The sequence below is a fragment of the Triturus cristatus genome, chromosome 3_1, assembly GCF_964204655.1.
Source record: "Triturus cristatus chromosome 3_1, aTriCri1.1, whole genome shotgun sequence".
In the NCBI taxonomy this organism is placed as follows: Eukaryota; Metazoa; Chordata; class Amphibia; order Caudata; family Salamandridae; genus Triturus; species Triturus cristatus.
This window is the reverse complement of record NC_140583.1, coordinates 953,120,118-953,138,280: the sequence shown is the minus strand read 5'-3', so window position 1 is coordinate 953,138,280 and position 18,163 is coordinate 953,120,118. Positions and strand designations below refer to the sequence as shown.

At 46.3% G+C, this 18,163-nt stretch overlaps 1 protein-coding gene across 1 annotated transcript in view; it reads right to left on the bottom strand.

Moving 5' to 3' along the window:
* Nucleotides 1–18,163, bottom strand: part of ARL5A (ARF like GTPase 5A) — a 203,197-nt gene that overhangs the window by 20,691 nt on the left and 164,343 nt on the right. Inside the window, exon 5 of the mRNA XM_085645541.1 lies at nt 1,335–1,486. Within this exon, the coding sequence (XP_085501667.1) occupies nt 1,335–1,486 (152 nt within the window). The remainder of the gene's footprint in view (nt 1–1,334; nt 1,487–18,163) is intronic.

The following is an 18,163-nucleotide window of genomic DNA, read 5'->3' as shown; positions in this document are numbered from 1 at the left end:
GGTATGACTGCTATTGAGGGGGTACCATGAGTTCTGGTATAAATGGCATAGAAAACTGAACCCCAAGTGTAACAATCCTTTATCGGGGGAGCTATTCCCATTGGCAAGCAAACAGTTAGTATTCTGTATTTTTCCAGTGGGCCCGTATGGGGAAATACTGCTTCAAGCTGCGCTATTTTCTGTGCTATCCGGAACGACATTTGCTCACGTTTAGTGGGCATTCTTCACATAATCATGTTCAGCATTTGTGGGCTTAGTCTTGCCGTAGTCATTTGAGGTTGACCAGCTTAATTGACCCTTGTAGGCTGAATTGTAAGTGCTCGCATTACGAACTGTGTAAGGTTCCTGTACAGTTTCACTATGTCTCTGTAAAGTGTATGTAATTCTGCTGCTTGCAATGTATCAATCTCTGGATGTGGTGTGTAAGCAGCTAGGACCGGCCAGGTCGCTCCTTCTCTGCTGAGCGGACAGAGTCTCACATTTTCTGTGGTGCGCTGAAGGGAGCCTTTAAACCATTGAATATGTTCTTAATAGGGTAACAAGACTTCTACGTCCACGTTGTTACAGAAAAGGTTCGAGACCCTGTGTTAGAGCCTTTTGCGGAGATAGGCTGAAATTAATCTGGCATATGTTGTTCCTTTGTAGAAAGCAATGTCTGAAGAAAGATAGTATGAACTTTTTGTTTTGCTAATGGCACTTCCTTGTAGACCAGGTTCCCTCGCAAGAGGACTGGACCTAGTCCAATTAAACTAAGAGGAAGTTAGGGTTCTTTTTCTTAGAAACCATAACCTGAAATCAAAAGGTATTTGATTAAAGGCATGCCACCACACATCCTGGAAATCGAGGAAACAGTTAGCGAGGGAGCTCTGGATCCACACATCTGTGACGTACAGGGAAAAAAATGACAACCCTGGCATACGTGGAATACATTTGGAGATGCTAATGACATAACCTCAAGAGTTTTTGCTGCTCGGTCATCCTGTTCTAAAATTCTGACAGATACTGTGGGACACCAGGGAAGCTTCTAAGACGAGGAAACAGCAGAAACCCCTAAAAATTCGATATTTGAAGAAAACACTCAACGCTGATGATTTTCTGTCTTGCACAATAACTGATACGTATTCAAGACAAACATGAAGCAGGGTTTATTGTAAATAAATATAAACTAAGGAATTATAATTCAAAGCAAGATCATAAAAGCAAAAACATAATATAGAAGACGTCATAGGCAAAGGCTCATACACAATCTACTTTTAGAGTTTGAATAAGTTGCATTTTACATGAACTAAAAAAAAAAAGAAATTAAAAGATATGTAAGAAAACCAAGATCTTACCCTTCCCCAGTAAGGGCGCAGCAGGCCTGTATGTGCCACTGATGATCTTTAACAGAAGTTAGCTTTAGATACTGAGAGATTTCAGCTACAGTCATGCATTCTTTCACATCTTGTTTGTTTGCAAAGACCAGCAAACCTGCTTTTTTCAGGTCCTGCAAAAATATATTTATTATACAAAGAGAATGTCTTAAAGGGACGCATTTTTTCTTTGCGGAAAACAAAGGTTGTCAAATATAGGGAATATACTTCACCATGTAGACACTTCCACATTATTGAAAAAAAAAGTTTGCACACCTATACAAGGGCAAGTGAAAAATGTGTAAATTGCTAAAATGTGTTTATTCTTTGTCAGGACCAGAGGCGAGGATTACGCTATCTTTCTTCACTTTATTAACAGCAGTCATTTAGAGAATAACAAAATACTTAATTTCCCATAACCCCTAGGGAAAAAGTCAACAGTTCAACAACAGGCAAGGTCCAAGCAGTTGAGGCCAGGACCCTTCAATAGTCCTTCGTCGTTGTTGCTGCAGCCTCCTCCTCCTCCTCCTCCTTCGCTGCTCCAGCTACTGTGCTAATCTGTGTTATTCTGTGCCATTTGTAGTGTTTTATTAATTTGCTATGCTGTGTGGCTGCGGGAAATCTAGTCACTCCTCCGTGGCCGATGTCACTACTGAGAACATGCTATGGAACCTGGGGCCACTGCGATGTGGTCCTACGACCACTAGAGGAAGCCGCAACTAATTCACATGCTCAGCGCATCTCGCTGCCCCACGCTGGCGCACAACTTCAATTCTCCTGAACCAGCATGGCAGCCCGGGTTATCCGCTTCGGTGTTTTTGTGCCACATGCACCTGGAGCAATTGAGCCCTCAAAAGGGTCGTTATTCTCAGTGCTTAGTGCGTTTCTGTGAATTTAAGTGATCGGACACGGGCCCAAGCAAATCTAATTACCCAGAGTAGTTTTGTGGGTGTGTGGTGTCCTGCAGGGCCTAGCCCCCGTTATTGGCTCTCTGGGCTGCATTACTGGGCTGGGAGATCCCCAACTTGTAAAAAAAAAAAAACTAAAACAATTACTGGCTGGAGATTCCAGCATTTATACTCTTGCCTGCCTTGCCTGTATCTGCCCCATTGTTCAATGTGATGGGTAACCTCACCCCTTTCTCAACCTTGTCAGGAATGCTCTCTTGCACTATTTCTGCGGGCCATGTACGCCTCTATTCCAAAAGTAGTCTTGCAGGCGGTAGCCCCCCTGGAGAGGCAACTGTTGCAGCATGCTACTTTAAACCCCTTCCTGCGAAGGAAGACACTGGGGCTTATGCCCTTTATACCTCCGGGAGGGCCTACTCACCCACAATACTCCACAAGCGCAAGAGGTACCCTGTGCCGGGCGTAGAGCTAGAAGCATTTGACAGGCCGAAGTGGTCCTTCATAGACCACACTCAGCCTTGGTCTCTGGCCCCCCAGAACCCGGGCCTTCGGGGTTACAACCTTCGTGGACCTCTTTCCCCTTTGCCCGCCCACACCCCCACAGGGGTCAGATTCACCCTCCAGCTCTTATGCAGAGTATAAGACCGCTTAAGATGTGCCAAAGGGTGATGCCCCCAGGATGCCTCAGATATGCTGGACCCAGAGCACTTAATGCACCCCCGTTCCTCAGAATGGGGCCCCTGCAGATAAGATCACGGCCTACGCAGTGGGGCAGCTTCATAAGCTGCTGGATAATGAGATCATCAACTGCCTGCGGGCGGAATGCCCACGCCCATTTCTGGGGGACAAAGTGGCTCTCACACCAGACATCGAAGAGCGCAAGGCTACCTTCCTGGAGAAGTACATGCCCAATCCCAAGAAGGAGAATCGACAGGGCCTGGCAGTCTAAGCAGAACGAGCTCTTGGATATCTCAGGCCCCTTGACCCTTACCTTAGGTATAGCGTAAGATGCCAAGGTTTCTGGGACTCTGGTTTCCCCGGAGGTCCTGTCCAGTTGGGACCTACGGGCCATTATTTTCCTGGGGAAAGCAAATTGTGCCATCTCTATGCGCCGTTCGATCCTCATCAAGTGTGACCTCATATTTGGGGACCTCGCCACATCTGAGGCAGGCACCATTGCCCAAGAAGGGGTTGTTCGGCGACCCGTTCATCTGGGAATTGGGTACGTGTGTGCAAACCTTTAATTATGTGGACAAAGCTCAGGTGTCCATAAAGCGCATCTTCACACCCAAGGTTTTGATGGGGCTGGCCGAAGCAGGGGGCAGAGAGTATGGCACTGTATCAGGACGCTTCAAAGTTAGGAAACTTTTATCCCATCAAAGGCTACCCCCATCACTGGGGTGCGAGGGGGCAAAATGGTGGTTGCAACCAACAAGCTAATCACGGCGAGTATTCATCCTTTTCCTCAGCACCGTCTGGTGAGCAGACTTCAGGGTTTCGTTCACACTTTGGAGGCCCTTACCTCAGATATATGGGTCTTTGTAACAATACAAGGATTCCACGTAGAGTTCTATGGCTCCCCTTTCCAGGAAAAGCCCCCTATTCCCATGGTTTTCTCTCTCGCACATGCTGAGCTAGTGGATATAGTGGTATCTGAGCTACTCCGCAAAGGAGCGATAGTGCACACCTCCTCTCATCTAAGGGGCTTTTTAAGCAATCTCTGCAGTGGACAAATGGGATGGCGGCCAAAGGCCAGTGATCAACCTAAAGGAATTCAACAAGTGGTTGCTTTGCCACCACTTCAAGATGGAAGATATCCATCTGTAATGGGATCTCCTCCCCAACGGTTGGATGGTGCATGTAGATCTCATGGACGTCTACCTAACCATCCGGATCTTCCTTCCCCACCAACACTTCCTCCAGTTTCAAAGGTGGGAGATACATTTGAGTTCACCACTCTCCCCTTTGGTCAGTCGTCCGTCCTGTGGTCCTTCACCAAGGTAATGCACCCAGTGGTAGAGTTCCTAAGAGCCCATGGTGTTCATCTCCTCATCTATTTAGATGACATTCTCCTTATGGATTGATGCCTCTGAACCTCTCGCTGCATCTACAGATGGCAGTCACTCTCCTGGAGTCCCTTGGTTTCATCATAAATCTACAGAAGTCTGTTCTTATACCCGCTCAGTCGCTGGTGTTGCTGGGGTTTGTGGTGGACTTGCACTGAGCCACCTTCAGTCTTCCCAACCGGAAGTTGACCAAGATCAAACACGAACTGCGACATCTGGCGACCAAACCTTCCACCTCCCTTCGCTAGATAACGAGGGTGGTGGAGCTTCGGTCATCCTCCATCCAGTCACTTTTACCGCAGACCCTTCATTATCATGCCCTCCAACGGTTGAAAGCCTTTCACCTCAGGAAGGGTCTCAAATACTCCCAGATGGTTCCTTTGTTGGAGGAACCTCGAGAGGAGATTCAATGGTGGCTGGCTCATATGAAATGGTCAGGAGATATTTGGTTCCCTTGCAGATCTGGTCATATAGTCCAACGCCAGAGGCTCGGGGTGAGATGTGGGGATTTCTCCACAGAAGGATAATGATCTTATCAAGAAAGATCCATGCACATCAATTGCTTTGAACTCTTGGCAGGATCGGTTGTGGTCTGGTGCTGGACCAAGGACCGAGCACAGTGCGGTCTCCTCCACAAGTTGGACAATGCAGCAGCATTTCACTACATAAACCACCTCAGAGGTACTTGATCCAAGAGTCTGTTGGATCTGGCCCGCAATTTCTGGGACTACTACCTGGAGAACCTGATCCATGTGTCGGCAGAACAACCCCTGGGGGAAGACAGTCAAGTAGCTGATTGAAACTCATGCCGTTAAGATGCGAGCCTCTGGTGTTTATATTCATTTGTGTTCCAAGCCCTCGAAGACATAGTGCGCCCATTCACGCTGGACCTCTTTCTGTCCCATCTGGACCACCAACTCCTTAAGTATTTCAGTTGGCACCACGGACACTTTCCTCCAAAACTGGCAATGGGAACGAGGTTATGCCTTCCCTCCGTTTGTGATGATCATGCACCTCTTAGCTCAGGTAAGAAGACAGGAGACATCTCGTCCAAGTGACACCGACTTCGAAATTGCAAGTCTGGTATCCAGGTCTCCTGGAACTTTTTTGGGATGTTCCAATTCTACTACCCCTCATTCCAGATCTCCACAAGGACCTGGTGGGGAATCCCCATCATCTAGTGCTGGAGGGTCTCGGTCTCTTATGGAATGAAGGACTACAGGGAACGTTGGAAAGTCCCAGATCTTTCAAGACAGGCTGTGTGCCTCCTCTGCAAGGCATGGCAGATAACACCATCAATCGTTATAGATAGACTTGGGCACGATGGTTGGGCTGGTGTCGACGTTTGGATCCCGTGGGGGCAGAAATTGTCCACATCTTGAATTTCCTTGGTTCTTTGGCATCGGAGGGACTTGCATATAGATCCATAAATACCTTCAAGTCGATCTCATCTGGTCCCTCATCGGTCGGTGATCATACGGTGGGGGAGCATTCGCCATTCTCTTCCTCCCGAACCCGGCTACTCTGTTTTGTCGGGTGTAAACAAGGTTCTTAACTTATTCTTATCTTACCAGTCCAATAAATACCTCCCCCGGAAGGAGATATGCGTTGACTGGTTTCATGCGGGCGGGTTGCAGATGTCAGAGCACTGGACAGAACGGGTAGAGTATTTCCCCGGAGGGGGGTCCCTTTTCATATTTCAAGGCGTACGAAATTTAATTTTAGACTAGTTAATTATCCTTCTTTCCAGATTCCCCAAAGCTGTATGTTGTGAGGTGTATAAAGTGTTATGAAGCTATGAGGATGGACATGCGCCCCCATGGAGAGAGGCAAATGCTGATAGCCTCAAGGAAACCATAAAAGGAGGTCTCTTCACCTACCATTGCCAGATGGGTTAGGTGGGCCATGCAGGAAGCTGGCATTGATACCAAGGTGTTTGGGGCTCACTCGGCCAGAGGAGCATGGCACTGAAGGCGTTCTCCCTTGGGGCCCGCCTAGAGGAGATCCTCAATGCAGCGGACTGGTGTTCAGATTTGACCTTTAAGAGTTTTTATTTCAAATTAGCGCAATCCTCGCCTCCAGTCCTGACACAGAATGAAAACTTTCCTAGCTATCGTAACAAAGTTAAAATTCTTTTAAAGACAAAGGCGAGTACTAACCCACTCGTCATTGTATTCTCTCTCCCTAAGGTTTACATTAAGGAAGGTACACCTTACTTGCTTTGATAGTTACAAGTGTATGGTTCTCGTTGTTTACTGTGACAATGCAGTTTTCTGCTGGATCTGTTATGTAAGGAACGTTTAGGCTCAAGTTTAAAACCTCTCCGTTAATTTTCCTCTAGGATCTGATGGGTCAAAACAGGAATTAAGATGCTATAATCCGTCTGCAGTTGCAGGAAGAAAGCGGAGGGGGCATCATCAACGAGGGACTACTAAGGGGACCTGGCATCAACTGATTGAACATTGCCTATTGCTGAACTGTTGACTTTATCCCCAAGGTCGATTTATGGAAAACAAAGTCTTTTGTTGTTCTCTAAATGGCTACTGTTAATAAAGGGACGAAAGAACAGCGTAATTCTTGTCTCTGTGTCTTGAATTGAAACACTGTTACGATAGCTAGGAAAGTTTTTATTACACGCTACAAAAATACAGTATTTAGCATTTCAATAGAGAACATAAATATCTGTGCTTGTCGGAGTGAGGTGAAAGATGCAGGGATCAACAGCCTCATCACAAACCTAGCCTAGCCCCAAACAGTGGCAGAGTGGTTTACAAAGCAACATGATACGTAGCCAGCAAAGGACAAACAAGACTTACAGAACATTTTCCATTTTAACTCACAACAAATGCTTCAAATACAGAAGAAAAGAAGCAACAAGTGGTGTGAAGAAGAAAGAGAAACAGCCTAGGATGGTGGGAAAGTTATAAAGAGGGTGATTTTGATACCTCTCCTGAATTGCAGTACTGAGGGAGCAAGTCTCAGGTGAAAATGCAGGTCATTCTAGAGTCTTGGTCCATATGCTGAAAGTAGGTTGGTGTGTGTTCAGTACAAGTCTTCTGTATTTCAAGTTTGGCCAGAGATATGTTGGTAGAGGTGACCGGACCACCACATATGGTAAACCTAGAGACACGGCATACAGGTAAACTCGAGTGTTGTGTAGATAAATGTACTCATAGGGAGATGTGCTTGAACTTTAAGCTAATGATTAGCGGAGCTGCTATGCTAAGAAATATTTGGATTGGAATCCATCAGGACTCGAGCAGTGAGCAATGTTTGACAAGGCGAGTGCTTGCATTCTGGACCAGAATTTCAAAGAATAGCTTAATCAGCTGTGCATGCCTTTTTTCTTGATATGGACATTGAAAGGCAAAAGACTGCAATGAAAAATCCTAGGGGATTTAATGGAGGGTGAAATGTGAGTATTGAGAATTTTGGATACATTTAACAGTTGGATACATAACTGAACCGGTTTATATAAATCAGTGAAATTCTTGTTCTTATATTCTGGGACCCGATCTCTAAACTAAGTCCGGGTGGTGAACTCCGCTCGCGGAGTTTTCCGAACTCCACGTTACACAGAGTTCGCAGAGTTTTTTACCTCGCTCGCGTTAGTCAACGTAAAGTTGGCAAGCGCAAGTGATTAAAACCAACCTCCCAGCGAGATTTCTCAACACGGGCGGTCAGATTTCTCATTGCGAGTGGTCGCGTATGCTCACAACCGCTTGCGTTGAGAAGCTATCTGTTCACGTTGAGAAAGCTGCTGCTAGAGTAAAAATCGACTCGAGTGGCAGAAAGGAAGCAGCGCCCGCTTGCGCTGTGCATGTTGCCGTTCGCGATGACTGCACAATGCGGCCAAGCACCTGGCACTGAAACTCACTGCAAATGGCATTTATCTATCGCGCTCCTCTGCTCACGGAGCTCCGTGTAGTGCAGCGGAGTTTTTTTTGCACTTCGCGGAGTTACACGAACTCCACCCAGGCTTACTTACTCTAAACCAAAATCTAAGAGATCAATCTCCGCACAGTAAAAAGGAAACATGCTAGAGAGGAACATCTTGGAATTTAGATTTTTTTTTTTTTTAGAAAAGTTAGTTGGTGACCACTGTGGCAGACTTCGAACTCTGAGAACCTGGTAAACCAAGAAATCTGTCCTCGGTTTCCCTATGTTTAACAGTATATTCCAACTAAGATCACCATTCCCACGTTCTTAAGAAAGAAAGAGTAAGGATACTTCAGGAGCAGACATCTTCAATCGACAATCATGGGTTCAACTCATAATTGGTGTGCCTCGAGCCAGTTGAATATCAAAACGTAAAGCATTTAAAGACAAGCATTCATCAACCTTTACCTTTACGTGCTGTACAAATGGAGCTTCACTGATAGCCCAAAGTTCACACTGCATCCTACCACCAGTTAAAGGGCCCATAGAGGGGGAAGAGCTTCTAACATACTGAAGCATAAAAGAAACTATTCAAGCAGTGAAAAAGTGTCAGAGTAGTGAAAGGACAAAGTAATGTTCAAGTACTATTCAAGTTCCCATGCACAGTGATGTTTCTTCCTTTGTTTCTGCCGGATAGATCTTTTCTACAATGCCAAGGCTTTGGATTCCAGAAAGCCCCAGTTACCAAAGACTGACCCTTGTTGTCCAAATTTGAACCACTCAGTCCTAGGATATGGACTGCTTCCACACATGAACTTTGGTCATATTGGATATTTCTTTAATCTTAAAATAGAATTTTGAGAGGGAACCTATTAGATAATATTCTCCTTACAGAAGGTGGTCACTGCTTCAATGCTCCTTTTGGCCAGGTTTGACTCAGTGGGCATAGTGGAATAATGAGATGTGATCAAGCATTTCCTGTTACCTTCACAATTTCTTCATTTGCCACACAGAGGATTGACCCCGATATAAGCATCCGATAAAGCACCTACTTCCTCCTGGATACTTACATTTCAGCTGTAGCTGGGGTTGTGGATCTTTGGAGAGTACCATGATGTTGCTATTGTGATGGTTTTGGATTTGAGCAACACCATGAAAACCACAAGCAGAGAGTCACTTCACACTTTTAGCTGGCGAGGTTATAGGGTTACTGACTACACAACAGGTGGGGATGAAGAATATCAATGGGTGCTCTAGGTCAAGCATTAGTTCCTGTGCAGACAACTTAATCAAATCGGGGCTGACACATCTTGGTCCAGACCAGATGGAATGTTGACACCTGTCTGTCCTGCTGAATATGGGTAGCCAGTACAATGAAAGGGACCCACTGTCACAGTTGTTACTCAGCATTTAGAGTGGAGAGAAGAGTGGTAGCCAGCACTGGCTCAAATCTTCCACGGATGTGAGGCATGGTCACTGCCACCACTGTGCTAGAACCTATGGCAACATAGTTAAACCATGCATTCTGTAGACAGTAGGAAAATGCTACTTACCAGTATGCATCTGTTCTTGGCATGTAGAGCTGCAGAGCCACACACTTAGGATAGTAGATCGCCATCTGGTGTTGGGCTCGGATGCTTGCAGGTTGTTGTGGTCTTCAGAAGAAGTCTTTGGTCACGAGATAGGGGACTCCTCCCTTGGACTACAGTGCGCATGGGCATCAACTCCATCCTCCGATTGTTTTTCGCCATGATGGGAAATGGAGTTTGTAGAAAAGAGAGAGATGTCCATGTGTAATGTCTAAGTAAGACGATGCTGGAACAGATACAGGTTCCGGGGAGGTGGGTGGGCGTGTGTGGCTCTGCAGCTCTACATGCCAAGAGCAGATGCATACGGATACTGGTAAGTAGCATATTCTGTTCGAGGCATATGAGCTGCAGATCACACACTCTGGATAGACTATAAAGCAGTGTCTCCCCTAGCGGTGGTCACCTCTATCGGTTGCAGCAGTTTGAAATAAAGTTTTAAGGACAGGCTGACCCACAGAAGCTTGTTGCTTTGCTTGCACGTCAACACAATAGTGTTTAGTGAAGGTGTGTGTTGTAGACCATGTGGCTGCCTTACAAATATCTTCTAAGGGAATGTTTCCTAAGAATGCCATGGAAGCCCCTATTTTGGGGGGGAACTGTTAGTGTGCGTTTAGCCTTGTGGTAGCATATTTGGATACATTTAACTATCCACCTGGCTATCCCAGATTTGGAAATGGGGTTGCCTTCATGTGGTGGAGAGAACGCAACAAACAATTGTTTTGTTTTGCGGAATGATTTGGTTCTGTCAATGTAGTAAAGCAGGGCTCTTTTAACGTCTAAGGTATGAAGAGCTCTTTCAGCTACCGAGTCGGGGTTTGGGAAGAACACTGGTAGCTCTACTGATTGGTTAAGATGGAACGGAGATATGACTTTTGGAAGGAATTTCGGGTTTGTTCTAAGAACCACTTTGTTATGGTGTAATTGTAAGAATGGTTCTTGTATGGTTAAAGCCTGGATTTCACTCACCCTTCTGAGGGATGTGATAGCGATAAGGAAAGCCACTTTCCATGTGAGGAACTGTAATTCGCATTTATGCAGAGGTTTAAAAGGGGGGTCCCATGAGCCTTGTAAGAAAAATGTTTAGATTCCACACTGTATAGGGTGGTAATCTGGGATCTGGGAGGAATAATTCATTTTAGTCCTTCCATGAAGGCTTTGATCGCAGGAACTCTAAAGAGTGATAAGTGTTGTCTATTTTGTAAGTAGGCTGCTAAGGCTGCTAGGTGGAGACGTATGGATGAGTATGCCAAATTACATCTTTGCAAGTGTAGCAGGTAGCAAATGATGTCCTGGATGGATGCATCCAGTGGGTTTATATGATTGTTAGTGCAGTAAATGGCAAATCTTTTCCATTTTGCAGCGTAGCAGGCTCTAGTGGGAGGTCGTCTGGCCTCCCTTATAATATTCATGCAGTCTGGTGGAAGGTTTAGATAATCAAACTCTAGGACTTCAGGAGCCAGATTGCCAGGTTCAGTTGACCTGGATCTGGGTGTCTGATTTCTCCATGGTTCTGGGTTAATAAGGACGGGGAGAGATGCAGTTTTTGGTGGGGCACTAGCGAGAGTTCCAGTAGTGTTGGGAACCAGGGTTGGCGTGCCCATGTGGGAGCTACTAAGATCAGTTTCAGAGACTGTTGCCTGAGCTTACGTACCACAAATGGAATGAGTGGGAGAGGTGGAAAAGCGTACGCAAATCTGCCTGACCAGTTCATCCATATTGCATTTCCCTTTGACTCCGGGTGGGGAAACCTGGCGGCGAAGGTTGGGCATTTTGCGTTTGTGTGTGGCGAACAGATCTAGGTCTGGTTGGCCCCATTGTTGGAAAAAGGGTATTTGAACTTGGGGATGTAGTTCCCCATTCGTGGATTTGTTGAGTCTGTCGACTTAACAGATCGGCAATCTGATTGTGAACCCCTGGATGGTATATTTTCTGTGGAATGGCCCATCTCCAAATGTTCTGTGCGAGCTGGGACAGCTGGAGAGAATGTGTGCCTCCTTGTTTCTGTATGTAATACATGGCTGTCATGTTGTCTGTCCGAATGAGGACAGTTTTGTTTTGGAGATGTATTTGGAATGATTTTAGTGCTAGGAACACTGCTAGCAGCTCCAGGTGATTGATATGGAGCATTTTTTGTTGAGTGGTCCATTTGCCCTGAGTGGTGTGGCCGAGGAGGTGGGCTCCCCATCCTGTGAGCGATGCGTCCGTTGTCAGCACTATCTGTGGAAGAGGCTCTATAGGAACGGCCGCCCTTTGGAGAGGTTTGTTATGTTCCACCATTTGAGAGAGCGATGTGTGCGGCTGTCTACCAACACCAGATCCGTAAGTTGTCCGTGAGCCTGGTTCCATTGACGTGCTAGACATTCTTGCAAGGGACGCATTTGAAGTCTTGCATAAGGCACAATGAAGATGCATGACGCCATCATGCCTATGAGTTGCATGAACACTCTTGCTGGAAGAGAGTGTTGGATTTGGAATTTTGCGATAAGAGCTTGCATATTGGCTTTCCTGGCTGGATTGGGATATGCTCGGGCTGTGGAGGTGTTTATTGTGGCTCCCAGATACTGATGTATGTGAGCAGGTTGGAGGTGAGATTTGGGATAGTTTATTGTGAATCCCAAGTTGTGTAAAGTTTGTATAGTTTGGTGAGTGTGTAGGACACACTTGTTGAATGACTTGGCTTTTATTAGCCAGTCGTCTAGATACGGGAAGACATGGATTTGTTGTCGTCTGAGATGTACTGCTACTACTGCTAGACATTTTGTGAATACTCTGGGTGCGGTTGTTACCCCGAACAGGAGGACTGCAAACTGGTAGTGTTGCCCGTCCACCACAAACCTTAAATACTTCCTGTGGGCAGGATGTATGAGAATGTGGAAATAGGCGTCCTTGAGATCTAGTGTGGTAAGGAAATTGCCTTGTTGCAGCAGTGGGAGCATGGTTGAAGAGTGATAATATCGAAATGATCTGAATTGATATACAGATTTAGGGGTCTGAGGTCGAGTATTGGTCTTAGAGTCCCGTCCTTTTTGGGGATTAGGAAGTAGAGTGTATATACCCCTGTACCCTGATGTTGTAAGGGAACTGGTTCTATTGTGTGCTTTTGAAGCAATGAGAGAACTTCCTGTTTGAGGAGTGTAAGATGATCTTGTGACACCGGGACGCTGTTTGGGTGGTATATTGGGGGGGGGTAGTTGTGAGTTTCAGGCAGTAACCATACTGGATAATTTGTCTTACCCACCTGTCTGTTGTGATGGAGTTCTAGACAGGTAGGAACTATGTTAGTCTTCCCCCGACCGGAGTGGAATGGTCCGGGGGAGTGGAGGAAACTCACTGTTTTGTGGCAGGGGAGGTGCGAGTGTTATTATTACCTCGACCTCGCCCTTTGTTGTTGTTGCTTCCTCTGTATCCGCCTCTAAAATATCCTCTACTGGGGGATGTGTGTGTGGCGGTTTTAAATGTAGAGGAGGTGTCCGTTCCAATATTTTTGGAGGCTCCTCTATAGAAGGAGCGCCGAAAGGACCCAAGTGGTTGGGGAGATTGTAATGCTCCCATGGACTTAGCCGTTTGTGTCTTTTTTAATTTTTTCCAGTGCAGCGTCTACTGCTTGCCCAAAGAGCTGCTCCTGATTGAATGGCTGACTAAGTACGGTAGTTTGTACCTCTGGCTTAAAGCCTGAGATGCGTAGCCATGCATGTCGTCGTAGGAGCACACTTGTGTTAATTGCTCTAGAGGCGGTGTCTGCGGCGTTAAGTGCACATTTAATTGCTGCATTTGAAATGAGCTTTCCCTCCTGAATGAGGTCATTTGCCTGGGCTTTGTATTGGTCTGGCAGATGTTGTAAGAGTCTCTAATTGATCATAGTGGGCCCTATTATAGCGTGCCAGTAGGGCTTGAGTGTTAGCAATTCGCCAGTGATTAGTGGCTTGTGCTGCTACTCTTTTGCCGGAGTCCTCTAATAGTTTGGATTCTTTGTCTGGGTGTGGCGTATCTCCTGTGGTTTGGCGCGTTTCCGTGCATTGGAAACGACCAAAGAATCCAAAGTGAGTTGGTCCTTGATGTAGTTGGGGTCTTCAGGAGCAGGCCTATATTTCTTTTCAATTCGTGGGTTGAGAACTCTGGCACAAACGGGGTCTTTAAATACCTCTAGGGCGTGTTTTATGACACCTTTAATCATGGGCAGGATTTGTACAGACTTTTGAGACTGTTCGAAAGTGTCTAATAAGAAGTCTTCGTCTGGTGCGTCTGAGTGCATTGTGACGCCGTGGTATATTGCTGCTCTATTTAATAATTGTCCAAACCCCAGGTGATCATCAGGAGGCGATGGTTTTGAGGGATATGGCTGAGGGTCAGGCATATCTGGTAAGGGGAAAGCCCAATGATCCAACGGTGTGGTGTCTGGGTCCGTAAACGGATCATTAGGATCACCCCCACCCCCTAGGTCATCATAATCATCCAGTGGTGGTGGTGTATGAGATGGAGAGGGTATATGTAATGGTGGTGTAGGCAGAGGGGGTGGGATAGGAAGCAGTATAGAAGCGGAAGGAGGGATAGGGGAAGTAGAAGAGTCCTTCCTATTTACAGGAACTGGGGCAGGTGGTGTGTCCAGCTTCCGTTTTTTGCATGGCACCGCGGTGACATGTCCAGTTTTGGGGTTGATATAGATCTTTTTCTGCCTTGGGTCTGGATGAAAAAGTTCTTGTTCTTCAGTAACAGTCTTTGGTACCGTTTTTTTCGGTTCCGATCGAGGTTTTGGTTGATTGGTAGCGTGTTTGGCTTTAGGAGGCGTATGAGAGTCCTTAGCCGGTGGTTTCGGTACCGACGATGGTTTCGGTGCCGATGTGGTTTTCGGAGCCGAAGGTGTATCTGTGGGCTTGGGAACCTTTGGTGCCGGTGTCTCTATTGGCTTTGGTGGTTTCGGTGCCGAGGGCTTCGGAGCCGATTTCGGTGCCGAGTAGTCTTGTCTTCGGTGCCGATGGTGTCGGTTGGTCAATTACATGCGGTTTGCTCGGTCCCGAGCTACCGGAAGGCTTATGCTTCTTCGGAGCAGAGCCCGGAGGCGGGGCTTCTGAAGGATGTTTTCGATCTCGACTGGGGCCAGCAGGCGAAGTCTTGACCAATGCCTTTGGTTTTGGTGGGGTTGGGCCAGGGGCAGTGGTACTCACGTTGCCCAGGAGTGATGGGGTCGTCTGAGTCGTCTGCTTCGGAAATTATTTGCAGATCTTCGTAATCTTCTTCCGGGACATCTGGGCCTTCATCAAAGATGTCCTCTGGTTCCGGAGCTGGTCTCTGTGCCATGATGTGGCGTCGAGCCCTTCGATCCCGAATGGTCTTTTTGGATCGAAATGCAGCGCAGGCTGGTCAGCTGGATTCGTCGTGTTCCGGTGATAGGCACAGGTTGCAGACTTTGTGGTGGTCACTGTGCGGAAATTTTGCTCCACACTGGGGGCATCTTTTGAACGGAGTCCTTTCCATGAGCCATAGGCCTCACGGCGAGGATAGGCCCAGCGGGCCGCGTCAACGTCCGGAATCGAGCCGATGTAATCGATGTCGAAGATGAATATGTTTCGATGTTTTGTTGTGAAGTTTTTCGCTTCGAGAAGCTTGGAATTGATATTTCCAACCGGAGCGGAAAAATTACATCCGAACCCAATGGCGGACAAAAACAATCGGAGGATGGAGTTGATGCCCATGCGCACTGTAGTCCAAGGGAGGAGTCACCTATCTCGTGACCAAAGACTTCTTCCGAAGACAACAACAACCTGCAAGCATCCGAGCCCAATAACAGATGGCGATCTACTATCCTAAGTGTGTGATCTGCAGCTCATATGCCTCGAAAATAAGAGTTTAACCACACTGTGGGGGCTCACCTGTTGCCAATCCTGTCCTATTAATCTTAAGATAGCACATGGAAGCACAAGGTAACAAATGGGTTTCCCAAACCCCTGTCTCTCCTCTTAAAAGCATCCCCTGGGTCAAGGGCAAGTCATCACAGACTGATACAAGGCACACCTGACCTCAGCAACAATCTCCTGGACTTGTTGCCCGTGATCAAGCAACTCTGGGGGCACAGGAGAAAACAGTAGAGCCAATGTAGAAAGCCAAGGCACCACAACTGAAGGAGCTCAGTAAAGGCCCCACAGCATCACTGTTAAATTAGTGAAATCTCTAGGGAGAGATATGCGATCTACCCTCCACAAACCTGTCCCGACTCCCATCCCTTTGTACAGCAAGCATTCAGGTGGAGAGTCAAAGCATTACACCACATTAGAGAAAGCGATGCAGGAGAATTATACAACTCTGGATCACCACAATGATTGGAAGAAGGGAAAACAAAAACTAAAAGCAAGAGGGTCTCCAAGAACAAATGCAGATCAGTGATCCAGGTAAGAGGTCAGTAGAGGCAGACATATTCTCCATCTCCAGTCATAATTAGTGCTTCTATGTCTGTCACTGCAAAGCGCAGTTAGTCATGGGAGGGTGTGCCGCTGGTCAGAAGAAGACTCGGGTGCTTGAGAAATCTGGCGATGTAGTGGTAGCCTGGCATGCTGCTCACTGGCATCTGGTATGGGGAGGGGGGGGGGGCGGATGGGGCAAATATCTGAAGAGATTTAGAATCACAAATTGATGTCAGATGAGGAGATGCACCAACCAGAAAAGATCAATGTTGACTTGAAAGAGGACCAAATGAACAAGGAAAGGGGGCTCTCTGTATGTGTATGGGACTTTTGCCAGGATTGGAGACCACTTGTCAAATGGTGTTGCACAACATTGAGTGTGCCCCAGGTTTGCTGCCGAGGGCCGGACCCAAATCATTTATGGGCTTGTGAGCATGCAGCTGCAATGTGTCTACCAACATGGGGTGAGGAGGGGCTTGGCACATTAGTTGATCATGCTAATTTGTAGTGCAGGAGCTTGTCGGAGCCACTCCATGTTCCATTTGCTGCCTCCCTATTCCTCCGCCTGCCCATTGCTGCACAGAACTGGCATGTGGTAGATAACAGCCGGGTTCTTCTTGTGACAGTTATTCTTCATCAAGCAAGTGCTTCCATTCAGGTTCCTCTGAATCCACCCCTCTGGTTCCTGATGTGTTGTTCCTAAGCAAGTCCATATACTGGCAAGTTCTGCAGTTGAACTAAAATACTCTACTTGTGATGTGCTAAGCTGCAGCCTTCAAGGGAGCTGTGCAGGTCACCTTACAAGCTGCTAAGATATAAACCAAGATAGGAAAGCACCTTACATTCTCAATTTCTTAATATTAAGTATGTAGAGGGTGTGTGTGTGTGTGGATGGATGTAAGCAAGTAGGCAGCGGTTTGTGTTCACAGTGATGGCACTGAACAGCCCACAATAACTGAACTGTTTTTCTGAACCTAATTGCTTTTACTTACTTAGGCTAAAACATATACGAGTTCAAAATTATGAATTTCAGGTTATATGAAGCTATTTGCATCCAGCAAATAATTCATTGCATGAGTTCACCCAGACTGGACCTTGTAACCTGCAGGTTACAAAACTATCCCTTAAATAATCGCATTAGTGCACCGAGCCATTTTACCAGGATAGGGACCTGAAAGTTACACTCAGCTTAGGCTTCGATGTACATACTTCAGAGAACTGTTAGTATGGGTCTTCTCTGTACCAGGAGATCGCACATTAACTCAGCCTCCTCTCTACACACACACAGATGTCAACCAAACTGCACATAGTGAACCAGTTACTGCTGCTTTACATGCGGCATCTGTTCTATCTCTTCTACATTTGAGGAATCATGTAAATGTGTGTGCTTTTGTATCAGCACAACTTGCACTACTGCTGCTATCTTCTGTCAGATACCTCTTATTTGTGTTAATGACACTTCCACATATGGTGCAGCTGCTATGCCTGTGTTACGAGCTAGTGATTCTTGGAAACAATTCGAACTATACAAGAGCCAAGGTAATTAGCAATGCTTAATATAAATTCATATCTAGAAATCCTCCTGGAAATTTAGTATGGGTGGATTAAAGAAGTAGGGGAATTGCGTAGGGTATTGGGGGGGATTATTTACCCTGGGTTTTCAATCTCACACGACAAAAGTCTAAACACCAAAACTTGTGTATTCCGACCCTTAATCAGTGATGACAATTTTTTGACTTGTAATAAAGTATACATACCTACACCTGTTCCCTTATTGTAAATGAGGCTCAAGTAATACAGCATAATTTAATAACACCGCCGATATACCGCATGATAGTATGGAGCCTGACAACCTCAAAACATTCCTTATGGTGTATTGCTATTATGACCAGTGGTCAACAACACAAAAGTGATTTATCTCATGGATAAAGTAATATACCTAATAAGGTTATTGAGACAAGAATGGATTTTGTA